Source organism: Pezoporus occidentalis, unplaced genomic scaffold (assembly GCF_034315485.1).
Source record: "Pezoporus occidentalis ecotype Australia unplaced genomic scaffold, CSIRO_AGI_Poc_V1 ctg28, whole genome shotgun sequence".
Classification (NCBI taxonomy): domain Eukaryota; kingdom Metazoa; phylum Chordata; class Aves; order Psittaciformes; family Psittacidae; genus Pezoporus; species Pezoporus occidentalis.
In genome coordinates, this window is record NW_026914718.1 from 2,247,790 (window position 1) to 2,266,657 (window position 18,868).

An 18,868-nucleotide genomic window follows, 5' to 3' on the forward strand; every position below is an offset into this window, starting at 1 on the left:
TATATATTCATATTATACATAAGATTTTTTTGTTTGTTTCACTGAATTACTCCCTCACTGTAAATTCTGTTTCCTTTCCCAAGATGAGGCGCAACCACAGCATCACTATTCACATTCACACTTGGTGGAAAAAGGGCTGCTCATGAAATTCCTCCTCCAAGCATTGGTACATAAATCTGTATTTTTAATAAACATTCATTTGTCTTTTAACTCCTTCAGTTTTACCAGTTCAGTAGCCAGACCACAGATAACTTTGCTATTCGATACATATATATATTCATAGTTACTATATAGAATATATTCCCTCTTACTTTTTTGTTGAAATGCAGACAACTGTGAATAGGCAACATTTTCTCAGTAGTTTGGGTTGGTTTTTTTTTTGCTAAAAAATAATTAATTCTGCAATTATCTTTGTAAAATTTTACAAAGCCATAGTTAAGTTAAACAGTAAAGTAACAAAAATCTGTATTTCTGTAAATCCTGGATTCAGTTTTGACTTTTCATCTGTTCAGAAGCATGTCTATTCTCTCCTCAATATTTAGGGGTTGTTTGCTAAGGAAAAGAAAGGACACAACTAAGGACTGGATATGTTTTCTGTATCTTCTACTTGTTTCAGAATAGTCTTCATAGTTGGAAATCCCACTTCTAGCATACAAGAGAAGGAACAGAAGACATGCCACTGACTCAGCATACATTGTTAAGAACCTATAAAAAGAGCAACTGTACCATTCTCCTTTCTGTGCTTTAATAGTGTAGGGCATGTGAAGCTCATAGGAAATATTCTTAAGAAATTCATATTGACAGAGTAAATAATGTGATTTCAGAATGGCCCAAAATCAGTATATGAACATTCTCTGGGGTGAGCAACCTGAATCAGTGTCTCTCTAGCAGGGGTCATGAGCTCTCCTCAGCACCTTAGTGGAGATTCACTGTGTCCATTTGAAAATCTAGTGTGCAGTTACTAAGAATGCATTTCTAAGAGAGAATGTGCAAGTAAGACAGCTGTACTGTTCTGGTCCCTTGCAATGGTGCAGCACAGCGCTACATAAATACATCCCCATGTAGATACGGTGGAGTATGAATAAACCAACACCTCCTTTCAGAGAAGGTTTTAGGATATATATATATATATATATATATATATATATAACCAGAGGAAGACTTTGACTTTTCATGTCAACCAGAAGACACCAGTGTCTTTTCTACTCCACTGTAATTTCAGCCCCCCCAGGATGGCTTACAGTTATGACAAGTGGCACCACTGTATCCAGTTCCATCGCAAGTGCACTTGAAGCTGTCCCACGTCTGGGTGCATTTGCCACCGTGTTCACAGTGATTGGGCACACACCTGTCAGGACAAGATGCAAAGACAGAAAGAAAAAACTAAATGAGCATCAAGATTTACACACAGGTACATTGTGAGCTGCCTGAGCAGTGTATCATGTCCTTGCCTTGCAGTTAATCCTCATTATTTCAGGCAGATTAACAGAATTTATACCTCAACACGCAACTGCACAAAAGGTGCTTCATCCAGGCCTTGTTGCAGCCCTTTTACAAACAGTAAAAAAAGCACAATCAAGGTGGAATACATTCACCCACCAAAAATTAGGGTTCTAAAGTACGTTTGACAGGTATTTAGCTGTCAACACAAAATGAACAAAATGCTGTGCAGGTGGTGTCATGCCTCAAGGACTGCAGTCCCACAAGTGACTCAAAGTTAAAGCAAGAATGCGAGTGAGCTGCTGTTCATCTCCTTGTTGCCAGCAATGGGAAAAAGTCGAAGCAGACTGCCTGCTGGCTAGGATGAAAACTATTAATGCTGCATTATTAAAACAACTGGTTTCAGTATAGAAGCTGTACATGTTTCTTCTTCACAGGGATTTGCAGCAATGGTTGCTCACCTTTGTGCCACCACCTGCTTTGCTGTTGCTGGAGAGTGTAAGGAATGCAAACCCCAAAGTCATAGCAGAATATATTGTTTGAAATATTATCTAAATGTGATTTCAAAGATCTGAGTTTGTCCAGTTTCTTTCCTATCAAAGATAGGTGAAAATGGAAATTGCCATGTTCTCTCACCTTTGAAACTATTAAATTTCTTTTCTTTGACAGGGCTTTGAAATAATAATTTCAAAGTATCTTTTTTTTTTTTTTCCTATTAAATTCATTACAGTCAGACTCAGTACAGGCTCTGCATTTCTGATCAAGAACTAAAAGAGTTTTTCTTTCATGTTAAGTCGGCCCAATCTAATTTAGGAACTATACTTTTTTATTATGATATTAAAAATGAAATTTAGGAGACCCCTTATTAGACAAATAAAAATATTTTCATAAACACATTATAAATTAAGTATCCTTATCTCCATGATAAATCTGAAGTGCATCATATTCCTGAAGTAGTTAAAAAAACTCTATTAAGTAACACCTAAGGACAGCTTTCCTCTGTAACAGGCTACTGAAACTGAAAGTATCTGGGTGCACCCCCTGTTAGACTTGTATATCCTCATGTTCCAGCTGACAGCATTGGCATACATGACTCAGCTACCAAGAATAACATATGACATGAAATGTATTAAAGATGAATAACAAGAGCAATAGAATGGCACATTTCTAAACATTCAAAGGATTAACAATTGATAAGATGAATCCACAGCTGGTGAGTACAAGGGTAGGGAAAGCAGAGAGCAGTCACACTTCAAAACTAATCTTATAACTTTTATTCAAGGCTATAAACATCTACAGAAGTTCCTAAATCTGAATATTGTTTGTACTTTTTTCCAGCCTTTAAAAATTACTGCTTCTCACGTATTTTCTTCTTCATTTACATTTGAACATACATTACTTTAAAAGTATTTTTCCTATGACCAAACTAACCATTTTCTATGTGCATTTCACCAGCTATTTATATGAAGTTTCACATATAATGCTAGCAACTACTTTTGCATTTTACTGCAGTATAACTTATTTTTATTGTAACATAACTAGTAAAGATACTCCATTATTGACTATATAACTGGGGTAAACAATTTAATCTAGGGACATATGAAAAACAGATATCTATCTGTATCATTTAATGAAGCATATTAAGTCATAAAGCCAGAGATACTTGGCAAACTCCTTGATGTTAATTTTTTACTTCTAGTACGACAGCTGGACCAGCCTAGTCTGCATCTGCAAATTCCCCCTTTACTCATCTTTTTTTCCCTGTTCTAAATATGATGCATTTAGAAACAGGGAGTAAAGAATACCTTAATATTAGTGCTAACTGTAGTTTAAATAAGACTACAGGATCATTTCCTTATGTGCTTCCTCCACTTTCAATTTTCTGTTAGTTGATTTTATCAGACAGATTAAGATTTATTCCCTATTAAAGCTATTAGCAAACCTCTTTTACACCATCTGCTGCTCATCTGTCCAACTTTTGCACAAACCTTACCCTCTGGAATAGAGTTTAGAGGAAATTTTAGGTAATCAGAATGCAAAAATTACAAAAAGGCCCACATTTTTAATTCAGCAGATGTATCAAGAGCAGTATTACTTCTCACTCTGAACTCCATTATCTTTCAAAAACTCTTCTTGCCATAGAGTGATAGGAAGATACAAATACTGCTTAGATAGAAGGTATCTTGCATATGTATTTCCATACATATCCTGCTAAGAAATTTGAAATTTTAAAATTCTTTAAGCATATGCAATCATATAGTTTATCTACGTTATGCTTAGCATTTAGTATATACACAAAGCATATCCACTCAAAGCCAATGCATGCTCTAATTGCAGTTCATTTGTATTATAAGACCATATGTCTAGGTAATTCCACTCAGGAATCGGGCTACATTACATCAAAAAGACTAATAATTAACTTCCAAACCACCCTTCCCTCCTGAGTCAGGCTCTGAAGTTAGAAGCTGCCACAAAACCAGAAGAGGAAGTAAGGTCCTAATGACCGAGTTGTGTCCCTTCCAGTTCAAAACACTGCTAATTTAAGTACTGCTGCTTATGAACTCTCGCTGACTCTGCGTTGAGAACTTTCTTACTCTATGACTCCTTCTGAAAGGCAAGTGTAGAACAGAACTTCATCCCTTCAAGTGCAATACACTTGCATTTCATTTTCACCCCAAAAATGATCCATAGAGAGTTTACAGATGCTGCTTTCTTCAGGGTTTTTATGGGTTGGTTTGTTGGGTTGTTTTTCTTTTTTGTAACATTGACTATGTCTCAAACAACTTTTGTTCTTTGGCATTTACATCTGATGATTTTGCAGAGAGCAACTGAAACCTCTCTCAGCCTGTATTTTAATGAAAACAAGTATCCTGTAGGAAAACAGATTTTCTATTGTTGCTCTTCCTCATAGCTCTGCTCCCACTTGCATTTGTAATCTAATGAGTATCCTGGAGAAGGTTTTTCCAATGTTTTGTGATTTCAGAGTTGATCAATATTTCTGTATTTCTCTACTGGAATTATTTTGCTTGATAAACAGCAATTGTCTGACTAACCCAGAATAGTGGCTCAAAGCCATCTTGAGATTGCTCAATACATTAAACATCCTCAGTACAGTCCCCCATTCCTTTTCTCTTCAATCACTTCCAACCAATCAGCTCCATCTTTATACAGAAATTCTTGCTGCTATTGTCAACAGCATTACTTAGTTCTGTAACTTCATCTGAATCCTTCTGCTTATTTTTCCAGGCTGAATCTGTATCATCAGCACATTTCATCAAGATATTCCTGATTTTGAGCCAAGGTCAAAGCATTAAATAGGATCAGCTTTGTGACTGATCTCTGAGAAACTCTATCAGACAACAGTTAACCCATCACTGTAAGTTGTAAGACAACTCCATCTGCCAGTTCACAAGTCACTTTGCAATTCCTCTCTCAAACCCCATCTTTCCTAGTTTAGCTAAAAACTTCCATTATCACAGTTTATCAATTGTTTCATTGACATCCGACAAACTAGATCCATTGTGCTTCTCCCACCTGAGAAGAAACTACCGTGCTTTACTGGAGAATGAGATACGTTAATTCCCAAGAACCAACTGCTGAAAAAGTCTGCTGCATTTTCCTCTCTATCTACTTCTAGGTATTCGATTACGCTGTCCTCCATTTCTTCAATGGAGTAAGACTACTAAGATCAGATTAATAGGAGTCTGGTTATGTGGACTGATCTCTTTCCATTTGTTAAGTTACATCAGGTTAACTGTCACCTAATAGCACAAACCCATGCATTTTGGTTTTGGTTTTCTGGGTTCAAGGGCTACGATGTGACATGTTAGCATTACACAGGGCTTTCTTTCCAATTCTTATCTAGTTAGTTTTGGTGTCTTTTTGGTGCCTGCTTACTCTTTTATCATCCTAAGTGACTGCTATTCCTTCATTCCTGTTATTTGCTGATTCAGTAGCAATATTTAATATGAGAAATAGGAGCATATTCCTCACTAACAGCTGGTATAGACATTGTTGCCTTGCTGTGATAGAAGCCAACTCCTTTCACCTCCTTTTATCTTAAATATTGTAACAGTGTCCTCTAGAATCACTCTTTTTCCAGTCCTCCACAACACAGACTAAAGAAAATGGACCACATTTCCATACCTAAATAAACCCCATGCCATTCCATTTCTTTCCTGCTGATGTTCAAGTATGCCCTCCTTATTAAAAGCATATACGATACTTCTCCAAACCACCACTTGGAACACTGTTCTCTTTTTCACTTTACCTGTAGTTAACTCTGGTTAGCTATTTGCAAGAAGTCTGTTTTAATGAACTGCTGGTGTTTTAAAACCACAGACTACAACTCTGATATTCCTGCAGGATGAGGGAAAACTGTGTGTTCTACCTTTTTCCTCACCGTCTGCCTAAATAAGACTGTGCACAAGAAATACAAATAGTCTATTCATGCACCAGAGGGTTAACATTGCCTGAAGCTTTAGTAATTTTTCAGAGATGCTATATACAAATATCTAGTAAATCACTAAGCTTGTCCCCACTCCTAGACCATCCAAGAGATAAAACTGGGAATACACAGATGTCGGATAACAGAGAATAATCTCTGAGTTCCAGGGAAATCTAACAGCCAGAGAAGAACAAAATACCTAGTCTAAGCCCCCCTGCCTCTGCCAGAAACATGGTTACTGCCTGTACCAAATGAATTGGGACTGACATGAGGTGTTTCTTTTGCATAAAGATACAAAACTGGGAGAGGCTGCTCTTTTGAGGACTGTAGACTATAAGCAGAAAATATTTTGAGAAACTGAACAGACTGAAATACTGGCATTTAATACAATTAGAGCACGTGAGAAGTCTGACACTGAGGTAGCAATGAACAGGGCATGGGGGAAGAACCTGGACAGAAAGCAATCCCACAAAAAGGGATGTGGGGAATTCCACACATGGTACCGTGATCCTAAGTCAACATACCATACTACTGCCAACAAGAAAATAAAAACAAGAAAAGGGATCTCATAATATGGTTGTAAGCAGGAGAGTGATATGAAAACCCCATGAAGCAATCCTTTCCCCATACTCAGCAGCATGAGCAATGGCTGATTTTTGAACTGTATAAAATGTTGCTGGAAACAGGAAGGTTGCAAACTATATTAAATGTCCATAGGAAATGGGCAGAAAGCAGTGAGGTTCGTTTAGTGGTAAAGGGTATTTTAGGAACAAATCAAAACAACATATATCAGGAATGATGTTTGGTCCTTCCTGAAGGCAGGAGAATGACCTCAGGGACCTCTCCAGACTCCCTTCTAATCCAGATATGTTCATATCCCAGAAGAAACAGAAAGCATTTATTATCTTAATTTCCCATATGTAACTATATTTTCTTGGTGTTGTGACTGTGCTATTTAACCTCTGAAAGACAACAGGTGGTGGTCACTACCTCAAGTCTTTTTAGAAGACTTTATGCCCAGGGCAGGGGTTTTTAATACATTAACTACCTTCCCCAGGCAAGTTGTGCCCAAGGCATATAGCAACTAACTCTTATTCTCAGGTTTAAAGTTCATTTGAGCAGGAAGTCTGCAAGTTATTCTGTGCAAGAAGCCAAATGTCCATATGGTGACACACAGACTGTGAAATTAAGTCACTCAGGACTGAAGAACCATCACAGATTTCACTATTCTCCACTGTATAACACAGACCTTTCCCTTTTTCCCCTCTTTTCCCTTTACTGCTTTCCTTCACTTTTCCCATCTCTAGCCTAAGTGCAAGACACAGCTTGTGCACAGATATAACCTAAATATAAACTAACTCTCTGTATGTATAAATAAGAAACGACCAAACACCACCAAACATTCACCTTAGAGGTCAAAAGGAAGGAATGAACTACACAGATGAGAAAACAGACACGTATTACCCACTAATATACTGAAAAGAGCTCAGATGCTACACCGATAATGACAGCATATGACAGCATGAGAATTTCTGTAGAGCAGAGCAAAATGTTAAAGGCTTTCTGCAATGGAAAATAAGATGGGCTGAATTATTCTTAACGTGAAATTCAATCTTTTCTTATAATCAAATCCTTATCTAATCTTGCTCTTGCTCACACCTCATCTCTCATTTCTCTCCCAAACTGATTCTGTTCTGCTTTTTTGTCCACTGCCCTGCCTCAGAACTAACCATCACCAGTTTGTTCTGAATGGTCTTGCAGTATTTTTCCATTAGTTGCCCGTTTTATTGCCTCCAAACATACCTTTTATCACTATTTCTTGCAAAGATCCTTCAACATGCATACTGTTCTTGCTGAGTTCTGTCACTATCCACTTTCATTCACGCCCCATAAAATCAATTAAAACATGTTTAAAATTTAACCTTTTTTTTTTACTGTACAGGGTTACCAGACTGCTCAAGAAGATTTGGTCTATAAAACAGCATAGCAGGACAATAATTTTTAAGAGCAATAAACACTGCTTTCAGCTGGTATTCTGAATCACTGAATATATGCAGCTTACTTAAAAGACCTACTGTAAACTAGGAACAAAATCATGAAAATTGTCTAAACATATGCATCTGTTTGCAATGATATTGCTCTTTAATGAGCAACAGAACGCATTCCACTCATCATGGTAACAGCAGTAGTGAACAACAAAATAATCCAATTGAGGACATGTTGCTACCGCAGAGCCCTGGTGTAGCAACATCAGATTGCAATTACCCATTCCACAGAGAGACTCTGATTTTCAGTGTCCTAAATAAAAGTAAAACCAGCTGATCTGACCTTTAAGTTTCTTTCTTATTTCTTACAATATAAGTGTTTGAAGTGACTTTGAGATTTTCAACAACAGGAACTGTACGTCAACACAAAGGACAGATGGGAGGGACTGCAAAAGTAATTCAGATTCAAAATAATTCCCAACTGGCATCATTTGCTGCTATCTTCTAACCTAACTGTACACAGATTAACAGTGGTAGAACTAAAGGATCCTTCCTGAACCAAGAATGACCCAGCCTTTCTTTATCATTTACTATAATACAAGGTCTTCACATTTTTTTGGTGGACATTCTCAAACTCACTCTGTCATGAGATCAAATCAAAATGCTCGGCACTTTTAAAGACTGTGATTTACAAAGAGCAAATCAATATTAAAATATGCAGTGACATCTGGTTAAGCAAAGTTCCTTAAGGGCATATTCCTAGAACAACTGCCAAACAGTTTTTCAGTGTTATCTTCAGAACAATAAGGTGCTATTCTAAGTTGCTTGCATTAGAACCATTAATGAAGGACTGATGCAGAAAGAAAAACACTGCAGCAGTTAACTCATTTGGAGCAAGTGACCCTCTTGGATTTATGCAGTTTTTATTTTGCATACGACAATGTAGAGACTAATTTTTCCTATCTACCACTTTTAATTTTCAGAGCACTTCACAAACTAGCTTTTTAAAATGAAATTATGCTGGTTCTACTTTAGCAACTGCAGGAGCTGGACAACCCGTTTTTCTGTATTTGTCATAGAAAACCTCCTGAACCTATTATGCATGACCTACATCTATGGTGGTTGATGGCTGAACATCTACTTCCATCCAACACTAACAGTTCCCACTTCTGCTGCAGCAAAGCAGGGGAGAGTCAATCTACTGGAGCAGCTAAGAGGGAAGTTTCCAGCCATGGTATCGTTTCTGTCAGTTCCCAGCAATTGCTTCATGTTAGCAGGAGACCAGCTCTGTGTGAAGCAGCAGCAAGAGGCAATGGTGCAGCACTTGTTTAGCTATATCCTGTATCTTCTGGGGTGGGGCAGCAGAAAACAAGATTAACTAGGTGGAAATGGTCCAGAGGATACATCCAAGTCCCCACGCTGCAAACGGACTATGCTGTGACAATCTTACAGGGGCAGAAGATAACCCCACAAATTCATAAATAAGCAAATCAGGCTGGATTAAAAAGACAGTTTCCATTGCACAATCTTTTAGTCAGCAAACTGGGCCAGGTGGTCAGCTGGTGTAAATGAGAATATCTGCATATATCTAAATACTATCTTAAGTCTGTTAAATGGGTCAAAACAAAAGGAAGAATAAACTGTTACAAAACACCAGCTACTAAATACGACCTACCTCTAGTGGAGTTTTGTTTAACTTTTTTCACTGCCCTGTGAAGAGCTCTGCCTGATTAGTAACCAGGTTAAGGCTTTCTAGAGCAGCTGAGATCTAACCTGTGCCACTTTTGTTTTTTTTGGACTGGGGTATTTGATCTATTATTAATTTGACAAACATGCAGAAGAAATGGCAGTTAGCCTCTGACCTAACTGTGCCAACATAACACAGTTCAGCCCTCTTGGGGATATGAGAAGATGTGTTAAGCACTGAGAATCACCAGAAGAATATCACGGGTTTTGCCCACTAGGCTACTGAAAAAAACTCTTTAAATTTTTTCAAGTATTGGATTATTTTTTTTATTCATGTAATCACCTCACTTTTGCTATTTCAACAAGTCAAAAAAGAACATACTGAGAGCAAACCATAAAATCGGCTCTTAGATGACATGTTAATTATTTATTATTTCTACGTTTTATAGCTTGAATTAAATGCAGCTCCTGAGATTTTATGGAATCAACTTCACTTTATAATCCACACTAGACATTTGGAGGAAGTTTCTCTTGTTCTTTAGAAGATTATAATTATCAGAGGACATAGAGCAGTGAATAGCCTATGTAATACAGAAGAGTGACTACTATATTCCCCTCTAATAAATATGAGTGATCACACACTGAATCACCAGGCAAATAGAGAATTTCATAGAGCTTTGTTTTAAATGAGTTTACTCCTAAATTTGTCTTTGGGGAAATAAAGAAACTGACCATTAGAAATCTTTATGTTTCTTCCCATAATGTAAAGAATTATTCCGCAATAAAGATGATTACACAACTGATGGATGATTTTGTATCACGTATAGCTCTTTGCTATGACAATCCTCCATTCCTTGCTGTACACCAGAACAGATCTTACCTTTTGCATTACTTGCTTTGTCCCTAGTACCTTAATCAGGGACAGCAGTTATCTCATGTTGATCTTCAAATAGGTGATAAAAATCCTGATGCATCAAAAGCACAACCTATTAAATATGTCTTGCTTTGCAAATTTATAGCATATGAACCATCTTGATGGTCATGGAGCTATAAGATGCCATCAATCAGCTACACGGTTTTGGCTCAGCATCCTGTTTTCCTAGTGTGGCTATGACATAATGAGATGGAGCTGTATTTCATAACTGGTAGGTTGAGTTCAATATACTGAAAGTCAATATCCCAACTGCGGTTTAAAGGAAACTTGAGGAGAACATTGTTTAGCACTACTAAAGTGATGCTGATCTTGTAATGTGAGGATTGCCTGAAGGATTTTATTTAAAAATACTACAACATTGTGGTATTCCTAAAAACCTCACAACAGCAAGCGATCCTTTACTTGTCTGGCATGAATGACTCGGGATTCACCTATACCACCATTCCTTTTTATTTTAGTCTTTACCATCATCTGGCCACTTTCTTCACTGTGGTAGACACAATCTGGAACCTTCCATAGAAAATAAGTTACCCTGCAAGCACTGGCTTGGAGGCTAAGCTAAGCTAAGTCCTAATGTCTTGACAGAAACTGTGGATCTTGAATTAACATTTACATTATCAATTGTTAATTCCAGTGGGTTGTTCCAGTGCCATATGATTGGGAAGAATCTGCTCTGTAAGCACTGTAGAAAACACTTTCTGCCTGAACAGTGAGTTTTTCCTCTTCAAAACAAAAACATGGTCTTGGCAGTAAAGCAAAACACATATTCTATGCAATGAAACAAATGTGAAATAGAAGTTGATGTTTCTGAGACATTTATCAATGACAACTGGTATAAATGCCAGTGTGATTATTAAATCCCTAACAGAACACTTTAAGTAAAGGATGCTAATTTCTCCTGCCTCTGAGAGAAATGCAAATATTCCTTATTTTGGACAGAGCAAAAACAGACCTAGCAAGACTTGAAGTTATCCCGCTGTACCACAGATGAACAGCTGAGTCAGCATGCTGCCCTTGCTATGTATCCTCACAGACTCTCAGTTTGCTAAGTACTGGGAAGGACATACAGATTAGGTTCTCTGAGTCATTAACTGAAACTTAACTTGGATCAACCATGAATTAATCAGATGTAGATGGAATTCACATATGGTTTATTTATTCTGCATGGAACACTCCCCCTTAGCTGACCCATACAACTACAAACCTTAATGATGTGTGTTCAGCATTCATTAGAGGCAATGTGATGTAAAGGCATATGTAACCCTTTCCACTTCCTCTGTTCACATTTCTCATCTTCTTAGTTTGCAAGATTTTTGGATCAGAAAGAGGATTTTAATTGATATTTGCACAGGATGTTATCACAATGGAATTTCCTCCTCTTTATCATTCCATTCATCAGGAATAACAATGATAATAAACAGTAACACAGAAATGAGTATCTTTTTACACTACAATATTCTCCTCCAGATCATTATGGAGGATATTTACCACTTGCTAAAATCTACACAATCCGCTTTTTCTTCTTTACTGTGACGATTCTGCCATCTACCACAAACAGCAATATCCTTACCTAAAATATGTATAAAATACGAAGCATATAGGTTCACCTGACTTATCGCCCTCTCCTTTGCGTGTCCTTAGTACACATCAGTGTTTCATTCTTCTATAGCAGTCCTAAAACATTTTTATAAATTGCAATATAATGAGCTGTGTACTCCAAAGACATCAAAAGCAAAGAAGAGCCAATGAATTCACAGCTCTGCTGCAGTGCAAGTCACAGCTCTGTGATAAATATACTAATACAATGCTCTACTCACAACCTATTACTCAATTCATTTTCAATTTGCTGAAAACAGATATGTACAGTAAGTAATAAACAATTCATTTATTAGCTAGAACTTGTGCAGTGAACTGTTTTGAAGGTAGAAGGCTCACTGTTGAAGTCATAAACAGCTACGAGTACACAACTCATGTATGTGCATGTGTGTTCACACAGCTACATCCAACATGCATAAACATACACTTTTTTCCATGAATAATGCCAATTTCAAGCTGCTGAAAATGAGCAATGTTTTCAAGAAAATAATTCCTATTGAGAGCAAAACTGTTTTTAAGGAAAATGTAACAACTGTTTTAATAACACGTACTTGACTATAACAATTGTAATGACATGATCCTGGTATGCGTAACTGTAATTACAAATAGCTCATTGCTGGGAATCTATTATTCTACTTAAATAGTCTTGTGATTGCCCCATAGAAAAACATATAGACTATAATTTAGAGTCATTTAGAGGCTCTTGATTCTACTTTTCTGCTTTTCAAGTACTGCAATTTGGGCAGCGCAGTTCAGGGCCTGTCAGTATTTCAGTTTATTGTTAACTTAGATTTCTCAAGGGCTTATATTTCAGTTACAAAAATTGACTCCAGAAATTGAGCACACAAAGCATAAGTCAGAAAGGAAATAAACAGAGGCATACTGCTGGCACTGGTTCTGAAACAGGTCATGCAACTGGCTTACCACTTAGTATTCCAGATGATTAAGGACAAGCTGGTAGATACTTTTAGTGGGTTTATTTTAAACAGAGGAGGAAAAGAAGGAAAAGAACCCTCCACAATATTTTGCTTTTGCTTTCCAGGCAGTTTGTCATGAATTTTTTGACATTTCTTTGCAACAGACTGTTCAGAGGAAAGGGCCAGATTTGATTAATATCTCAACTCGAATGTTGGAAAACACGCTGAAATTCTTAAAACATGTCATTTGACAAGTTCAAAATGAAGAGTCATTGTGGGTTTTTTTTAGTTTACAATACTTTTTTCATTTTGAAATGGAAGTTAAAATATGCTACATGGATGACATTCTCCCAAGCCAAGTAATAATACCTTCCGACTCTCTATTTCAAATTGGAATTATAGTTCCTGATGTTTTCCTGAGGGAGCAATGGGTTGGAGCAGTTAAGTGGGGTAGTATGCAAGAAAACTGTTGAAGGCACTTTGCTTTGCAGCTTTGATAGCTGCAGTGACAGCTGAACTGGGAATAAGAAGGTAGCCTGAAAGTCAGGAGATCTGATATGGGAACAATCTCAACTAGTTGTGCACCACTGGGTGCATCAATGCTAAGAAAGCAAGCTAATAGGAAAAAGGAAAATCAGATACAAACTGTGGAGAAGACATAACTGAGAGAAAATAAAAGAGGAGAAAATAAAATGTTTAATCACAAGTATGAGCACTGTTGGGGGAAACAAACTCTAGAAAATGGGAAATTGGAGGGTTGCTCAAAGCAAGCCAATATGGAAACAAAACAGACTCCAAGAAGGACAGGAAAGATGAATTACTGCAACCTTAAGTGCCACTCTTCACACTGGAGTTTTAGATAAGATTAAAACAGATGGTCAATGCATGAACTTAAATAAAACAGTTTCTCAAGAGTCATGCAGGGGCTGCATCTAAAGAGCAGAGTTAGTAAGTTTATTCACTATTAATTGAAATCTGATGTTTTCTTGGAGGAAGTGTAAGAGCCTATCTCTGCATAATAGTTCAGAATACTTACTTTGTCAAGAGAAAAGGAGTGTGAAGAGAAATGTGAGGCATGTCAGACTGAACTAACCTTTGGGACAGACTGCACTTCTGTAAAGCAGAGAATGACAAAGCTAGGATGTGGAAAGATGAAGTCCTAGGAAAGGCTGTAAAACTGCTGCCCAAGTATCAAGTATACTGAAAGTCCCAAGAGGACTGACGCTGGTTATTTTTTGAGACACCTATTGTCTGGACAAACAAAATCAGTGTTGTGGGAATCATGAAACAATGTAACCAACTTGTTTCTATGTCAGGATACTTGCAATTCTGTATCAGCACTGGAGAAAGACCTCATTGTCTCTGTTTTTAATAATATATTTTTTTTAAAAACTCCAAGTGTTTTTTGACTGTTTATGGATATCTGCTGAGGCTTTCTGTTTACCTCAGATCCAAAGAGATGAAGTGCCATGTATACAAAAGAAGAAGGAACAATGTTCATCACTGCAAAATTGATAAACCTTTTCACTGTAAGTACTTCCAAGTGCCAGCTATATGATAAACATAGTGCAGGTCTTGCAGAAAACTTATTTTTCAGTCAACAATGTTGATAGTGAAATATTACAGAATTAGCCATGAAAACAAAGAAATACAGTTCATTTATTCCATTCACTTGCCAGAACAAGTTTCTGCTTTATGTTCGGTATTAGTGACATAAAACATACTCAGTGACAAAGAATGAATCACTACATGCACAGGTATTCTAGAAATGCTGTCTTAATTTCTGGAGTTTTCTGCATGGCAGGCAACTGCTCAATTAAAATTCAGTCACAAACCATCACTATTTACATTTCAATACAATACGGACACAAGTATCAAGATTAATGTAATGTAAGATTGAAGTAGCTAATGGTATGCAGAATTAAGATAATATCCGAAATTAATGATAAGTAAGATTATATACACAATATGGACCATGCAGTAATGAATGGCGTACTAAATCCTTGAGATGATAGCTGGTTATTTGCCCTTCAGCAGCAGAGTCTTCCTCAGGCTTTTGTTCACTATAAAACATACATTTAAGAGAATGGGTAACTAACTGATTTAGCCTATTATCACTAAGCATATAGGCTGTCCATTTCACTAATGGCTTTACTTACAAACACCTTTTTTTTTTTCCCTCCTAAAACTTTGTTGTGTCTAGTTAGCACTCATGCCTTAACTTCAGCTTGGTGAAAACATGGCAGCAATGGCTGCTTCATCCTCCTGTTATACAAGAGATTGGAAAGAAATGCTGAAACAGCATCTTCCTGTAGTCAAGTCTTCCCTTCCTGAGTGTAGCTGATATCAATGGCATCGTAGCTTTTCCTTCTTCCCTGAATGATCTGCTTACGTTTATGTGCAGCAGGTAATGTAGGAGTGATCAGTGCAGAAAAGGGATATCCCAGATGTTCAGTCATGCCTGTGCTGAGCTGTAGTTACAAAATGCTAAGTATGGTAGGCTGTAACAAAAGGTTTTCGTTGCAGTAACTTCTGGCCAGGCACCAGAGGCACGTATACATGACCCTTTATTCCCCACTTACTTTACCTACTATGTTCTGACTCTGCACTTTCAGCCTCATGTGAAATGTGCCCCACATTTTTGGCAATTTTTTTATTTTGTCCTGACCTGCCTTGATTCTATGTCCTGATTTCCAAATATACAGCTCTGTTCTCATTCCCCAGATTCTGAACAAGTACTCTTTTCTCCTGCTCCCCTAGCTAGAGTCCTGGTGAACACTAACAATACCAGCCAGCTTCGCATATTACTTCAGGTCTGCTATTACCATCAGATAGACATCCCTTGTTTCTGCCTCTTCCTACTATGAGTGTTTCTGATCAGACAAAAGAATCCTGAATAGTGTCATAAAAATCTCTGTGGAACCCAAACTTTTGCTAATGTCATTAAATGTTTGTATTTATGGAGTATCCTCTGTATACACATAACTCAGTCATGTCCTTGCAGTGAAGGAACAAGTACAGGTGGATTAAGCCTTACAGTGCTCATGCCTAGGATGTAGCCTCAGTGCTAATATTCTGCTCTAGCCAGAAAAAGTGTTTCAAGGTCAAGGACAAAGAAAGCCTTATGAATCAGCATTTATAAATCTGACCTGGTGAAATTCAACTAGGATTTTGTTATTTACGTGATTTTTTTCCAACAGAAATAAGCCAATAAAACTTGGAAATCCTCTTGTGGAATCCACAGTCATTCTGTAAAGCTTTGCTAAGACAGGATTTCTGAGACAGGTTCCCTGGTAGGTGCCTGTGGTTCCTGTTTTTGATGAAAAAGGAACTACATCCAGCTCTGCAGAACAAAGATGAAAAGGCAAATAAGGGAAGCTTTTCTTCCTACAGAGACAACTCAGAAAATGGTCAGCAGCAAAATGAAATGCTGCAATTTTGGGGAAAAAAAACCCAGCTTCTTTTCCTTCATCACTCTAGCAACTGAACATTTCAGTGTTTCATGCTCTCTAGTGTTCAGATATGGGGCATGGAAATCAAGGTTACACTGAGTAATTGCATACCATGGAATGGTACAGCCATTCTTTACATTTTTCAGTAAAAAAAAATTAGGAAATAGATTATATTAAAAAATAGCATCAGATGAATCAAGATCTACTACACAGTGTGCACTTTATTCTTAGACTTTCATAAACCCTAAAGAATTCAGCACCGTTTAACTGAGCCCATTTACAATGGATGAGGAGTTTAAAGCTTTAATTCAGAAAGACAGCACACCGTACACCAAGATTTAATACCTAGACATCAATATTGCTCTAATACTTCAAAACCAAGCAAAGAACAATGAAAAGTGAAACAACTGTGACAGTGGCAGCCTGTATGGCCTTCTGGTCCAGCTTATCAGATACCATATCAAACTTGCCAAACTATACTTAAATGTGAATCTCATTTTCAAAATACTATTAGTGGTACTCCCAATTAGCTTAGTAACTTAGAAGAGTTTGCTCCTCTTTGACTTTTTCCCTAAAAACTGAAAGACTCTTAAAAGTCTTTGTGATCCAGTGGTTCTCACCTTAATACTTGAAATAGACAATGAGTCTGTTGAAGCTATAAGTGAACAAGTGTTATCTCTTACTTAATGCAGTTTTACAGTGAAGAACTAAAGTGTGACTTCCTTCCATCGTAGTGGAGAAACTCTTGATGCCAGACACTTGTGCGCAGAGCTCTAAGTGGAGACCCACCTGGCAATCTAAGGCCAGTGCACAGCTAAGCTGTGTTGATTCACATTTACACAAATGAAGGCAAATACTAAAGTTAAAGTTACAGAATAACATGCCAAAAATCAATCGGGAAGGGTTCCCCTTTAAGCAAATGGGAGTTTTGCAGCAGTGGTTAATGGCAACAGGGCTGGGCTGAAATTGTTACCAAACCTAGAAAACATGGAAATCACACTTGTGTTCCTCTTGTATCAAATTTAATACTTCATGCTTTATTAAGAATAAAAACAAAAAGGTGTGGCAATTCTCAGAAAATAAATTAAATCTGCTAGGAACACGTGTCTTTTAACGGACAGTACTACAGTATATACTTTTAACAGTGAGTTACACTGTGACTGGGCTACTTGATGTCCTCAAAGAGCTATTTTAACAGACAAATGATGAAAAATACAGGTGTTTAAGTACTTTAAGTACTTAAGATTCTTCTCACTTAAGTTTTAAGGGAGAAAAGTTTTATTATGTAGGCTTTGACAAAACTCCAGTTATATACTGTTATTGCACAGATATCAAGTCCAAGAGCTACATTTATATTTGACAAATAAAAAGTAGATGCAATTAGAAATAACACCATTATGTAGTATTTCACTTCCATATACAGAGGTAGAGCTAAAAACTTGAAGTGTGAATGTGTGGGAAGAATAAATGGAATGTTTACCCCACAGAATGTTTTTGGTTCTTCATGAGGGCTTATGAGGGCAATATTCAGGTCATTTGAAAGCACTTTAGTATATCCATCCACACACTGGATTTATTGGATTTATATTACACTCAAAATAAGGGCCCATGTATCTTCCAAAAAACTTCATGCTTATCCTAAATTCATTCTTCCTTCCTTTAACTCTCCTTCTTTTACACTTTGCTGTTGAGTAGAAAGATGGAAGAAGGTGTTTCTCCTTTGAACCAGGAAGTGCTGCTTCTGATACACAGATTCACTGTCTCATTTAGAGCTCTTAAGTGGTATCACCAGGATGCCACCGACATGACTACCTTTCACTTGTCCCTTTGTGCAGTACTATCCAGGCAAAATAACTGTTAAGTGACAGTAGAGAATGAGGGTGACCTTACTGGCATTGTTTGGTAACAAACATAGTTTAAGAGATGCGTAGGTCTTTCCCTTTCCTTTAAAACAGTTTATTTCAGCAACTGGGTTTAAAGCTTGATACTTTACAGGAATCAACACCACCAGAAGTGCAGAAGTGGAAACTAGCTGCATCAGTCAGCTTTTCCACCAAAGAAAACCTGTCTTGTAACTACAATGCTACATTACTAAGTTTAGAGTTTAATAATCTAGCAGAGCCCATGTTAGCCCAATTCTGTTGTGAGCCACTGCCTTTCATTATACTAAGAGACTCTCAGCAGTTTGGGGTCCTTACAGCATCGTCAAACACATAAAAGCCAAACCTTCACAACATGTTACAGATCAGAAGAGATAAATCAGCTACCAAAATCTGCTTGAAGTTTCATAAGCTGCTCAGAAAGATCTTTATAGTGAGTCACCAGTCTTGCAAAGATAGGTCACATTTAAATTATGAACTAATGCATTATTTATATTGGAGAGATTGTAACTCAGAAATCACAGCTGCAAA

General features: G+C 37.2%; 1 protein-coding gene across 6 annotated transcripts in view; it reads right to left on the minus strand.

The window, feature by feature from the left end:
- The window catches only part of CNTNAP2 (contactin associated protein 2), a 1,014,729-nt gene that overhangs the window by 343,169 nt on the left and 652,692 nt on the right, over positions 1-18,868 (minus strand). For all 6 annotated transcript variants that reach the window (XM_062625371.1, XM_062625372.1, XM_062625373.1 and 3 more), the window contains one exon: positions 1,242-1,348. In XM_062625371.1, coding sequence (XP_062481355.1) covers positions 1,242-1,348 — 107 coding nt within the window. The remainder of the gene's footprint in view (positions 1-1,241; positions 1,349-18,868) is intronic.